The sequence below is a fragment of the Notolabrus celidotus genome, unplaced genomic scaffold (assembly GCF_009762535.1).
Source record: "Notolabrus celidotus isolate fNotCel1 unplaced genomic scaffold, fNotCel1.pri scaffold_198_arrow_ctg1, whole genome shotgun sequence".
Taxonomy (NCBI): Eukaryota; Metazoa; Chordata; class Actinopteri; order Labriformes; family Labridae; genus Notolabrus; species Notolabrus celidotus.
This window is the reverse complement of record NW_023260055.1, coordinates 18484-20983: the sequence shown is the minus strand read 5'-3', so window position 1 is coordinate 20983 and position 2500 is coordinate 18484. Positions and strand designations below refer to the sequence as shown.

At 53.1% G+C, this 2500-nt stretch overlaps 1 protein-coding gene across 1 annotated transcript in view; it reads left to right on the top strand.

The window, feature by feature from the left end:
- The window catches only part of opn6a (opsin 6, group member a), a 5532-nt gene extending 3138 nt beyond the window's left edge, over positions 1–2394 (top strand). Inside the window, exons 3-7 of the mRNA XM_034678668.1 lie at positions 1–73; positions 447–546; positions 808–912; positions 1225–1448; positions 1548–2394. The exon at positions 1–73 is cut by the window's left edge and continues 133 nt beyond it. Coding sequence (XP_034534559.1) covers positions 1–73; positions 447–546; positions 808–912; positions 1225–1448; positions 1548–2033 — 988 coding nt within the window. The 3' untranslated portion in view covers positions 2034–2394. The remainder of the gene's footprint in view (positions 74–446; positions 547–807; positions 913–1224; positions 1449–1547) is intronic.
- Positions 2395–2500: the final 106 nt, after the last annotated feature.

The following is a 2500-nucleotide window of genomic DNA, read 5'->3' as shown; positions in this document are numbered from 1 at the left end:
CAGAGGGATTATCGAGATCTTCAACGTGTTCCAGGACAGCGGCTTCCTCATCTCCTCCATCTGGACCTGCCAGGTACACCTGAGACTAGACCACAGACTCACATGAGACTCACATGAGACTCATCTGTAGTCTCAACTGTAGACTCACCTGAGACGCATCTGAGACTCATCTGAGACTCACCTGAGACTCACCTGAGACTCATCTGAGACTCACCTGAGACTCACCTGAGACTCATCTGTAGTCTCACCTGTAGACTCACCTGAGACTCATCTGAGACTCACCTGAGACTCACCTGAGACTCATCTGTAGTCTCACCTGTAGACTCACCTGTAGACTCATCTGATACTCACCTGAGACTCACCTGTAGGAGTGCAGTAATGAAGCACTGAGACAGAGGGGGCGGAGCCTGAGCAGTGACACACCTGTTACCTGTTTGTGTCCTCAGGTAGACGGTTTCTTCACGCTGCTGTTCGGTCTGAGCAGCATCAACACCCTGACGGTGATCAGCATCACACGCTACATCAAAGGATGTCACCCCGACAAAGGTAACTCAGCGCACCTGTTCCCAGGTGAGCGTGCTGCATTCAGGGTCCAGACACAGAATCCGTCTGTAGGAAACTCTGTGGTCGATTAAAGTCATGTTGTTATGACAAGCTCTGGGACAACCATTAGGGGGCGCTCTGACAGACTGTCATGATGTATTACCATGTGATGTGTGTGTGTGTGTGTGTGTGTGTGTGTGTGTGTGTGTGTGTGTGTGTGTGTGTGTGTGTGTGTGTGTGTGTGTGTGTGTGTGTGTGTTTCAGCCCAACACATCAGTCGGGTCAGTGTCTCGGTCTGTCTGCTGCTGATCTGGATCACAGCTGGATTCTGGTCTGGAGCCCCTCTGTTTGGATGGGGCAGTTACAAAGGCAGGAAACAGTTTTTCATTTTGACCCCTGCTTTACTGACCCCTCTGTGACCCCTGACCCCTCTGTGACCTTTGACCCTGAACACAGCTCTTTAACCATAGATGTGTATACGTAGACGCTACATTGACTAAACCCTTTTAGACCCCACTTTGACCCCTTTTTGACCCTTTACAACCCCTCTTTGAAACCTCTTTGACCCTTTTCAATCCCTCTTTGTAACCTCTTTGAACCCTCTTTGAACCCTCTTTAACCCCTCTTTAACCCCTCTTTAACCCCTCTTTAACCCCTCTTTGACCCGTCTTTGACCCACAGATCGGGGTTATGGGACCTGTGAGATCGACTGGGCCAAAGCGGGGTACTCCAGTGTGTACCGGTCCTACATCATCTCCATCTTTATCTTCTGCTTCTTCGTTCCGGTGCTCGTCATGCTGTTCTGCTACGTGTCCATCATCAACACGGTGAAGAGAGGGAACGCTCTGTCGGCCGAGGGAGACCTGACCGACCGGCAGAGGAAAATCGAGAGGGACGTCACCATCGTGAGTCTTCATCGGCACCATGCTAACGATGCTAACACTAACATGTAGCATGATGTTGTCGCGGTGACGGTCGTCTGAAGCCTGTCTTGTGTTCTGCAGGTTTCCATAGTGATCTGTACCGCCTTCATCCTGGCCTGGTCTCCGTACGCCGTGGTGTCCATGTGGTCCGCCTGGGGCTACCACGTTCCGAACCTCACCAGCATCTTCACCCGCCTGTTCGCCAAGTCCGCCAGCTTCTACAACCCCCTGATCTACTTCGGACTCAGCTCCAAGTTCCGGAAGGACGTGGCCATCCTGCTGCCGTGCACCCGGGACGCCAAGGACACGGTCAAACTGAAGCGCTTCAAGCCCAAAGCCGACGCCCACGGCCGGCCTGCCGCAGGAGGCGGAGCCAGACTCAAAGTCCCCCTTAACCGGACCGAGAGGAAGTACACGTCCCTGGACCAGCAGAACCCCGCCCCCAGCCCGGACTCAGGGATGGGGAGCCCGCCCTGCACGCCGCCGCCAGGCAACAAAGAGGTGTTCTACATCGACCTGCCCAAACCCTCCGAGGCCGGCTCCGAGTACGAATGTGCCCGACTCTGATGGACCCCAGAGACCTGCAGGACTGACCTGCCTCTGATTGACACCCTGAGCACCTGACGGACTCTGACTGACAGGCTGAACCAGAACCAGAACCAGAACTTGAGCAAGGACATTTAACAGGCTCGGTGAGACAGAGGAGTCCTGATCCTCGGACGACCCTGTTTTCAACTCCAGACAAGATCTGGATTAAGTCCTTCACCCTGTGGATCCGGTCTGTGGACTCTGTGGACTCTTGGGGTCTTTGTCTGGACGGTCCAGGTTTCTGGGTTGTTTTTGATTGAGACGTAGAGACCTCAGATCCTCCGCTCGGTCTTTAGTTTGAACTGTTTCATAAGATTTATACAAAATGTGAATAAAAAGGTTAGCATGGAGCAGAGTCTGAGTCTTCAGAGCACACACACACACACACACACACACACACACACACACACACACACACACACATGAACACACAAACACACACACAC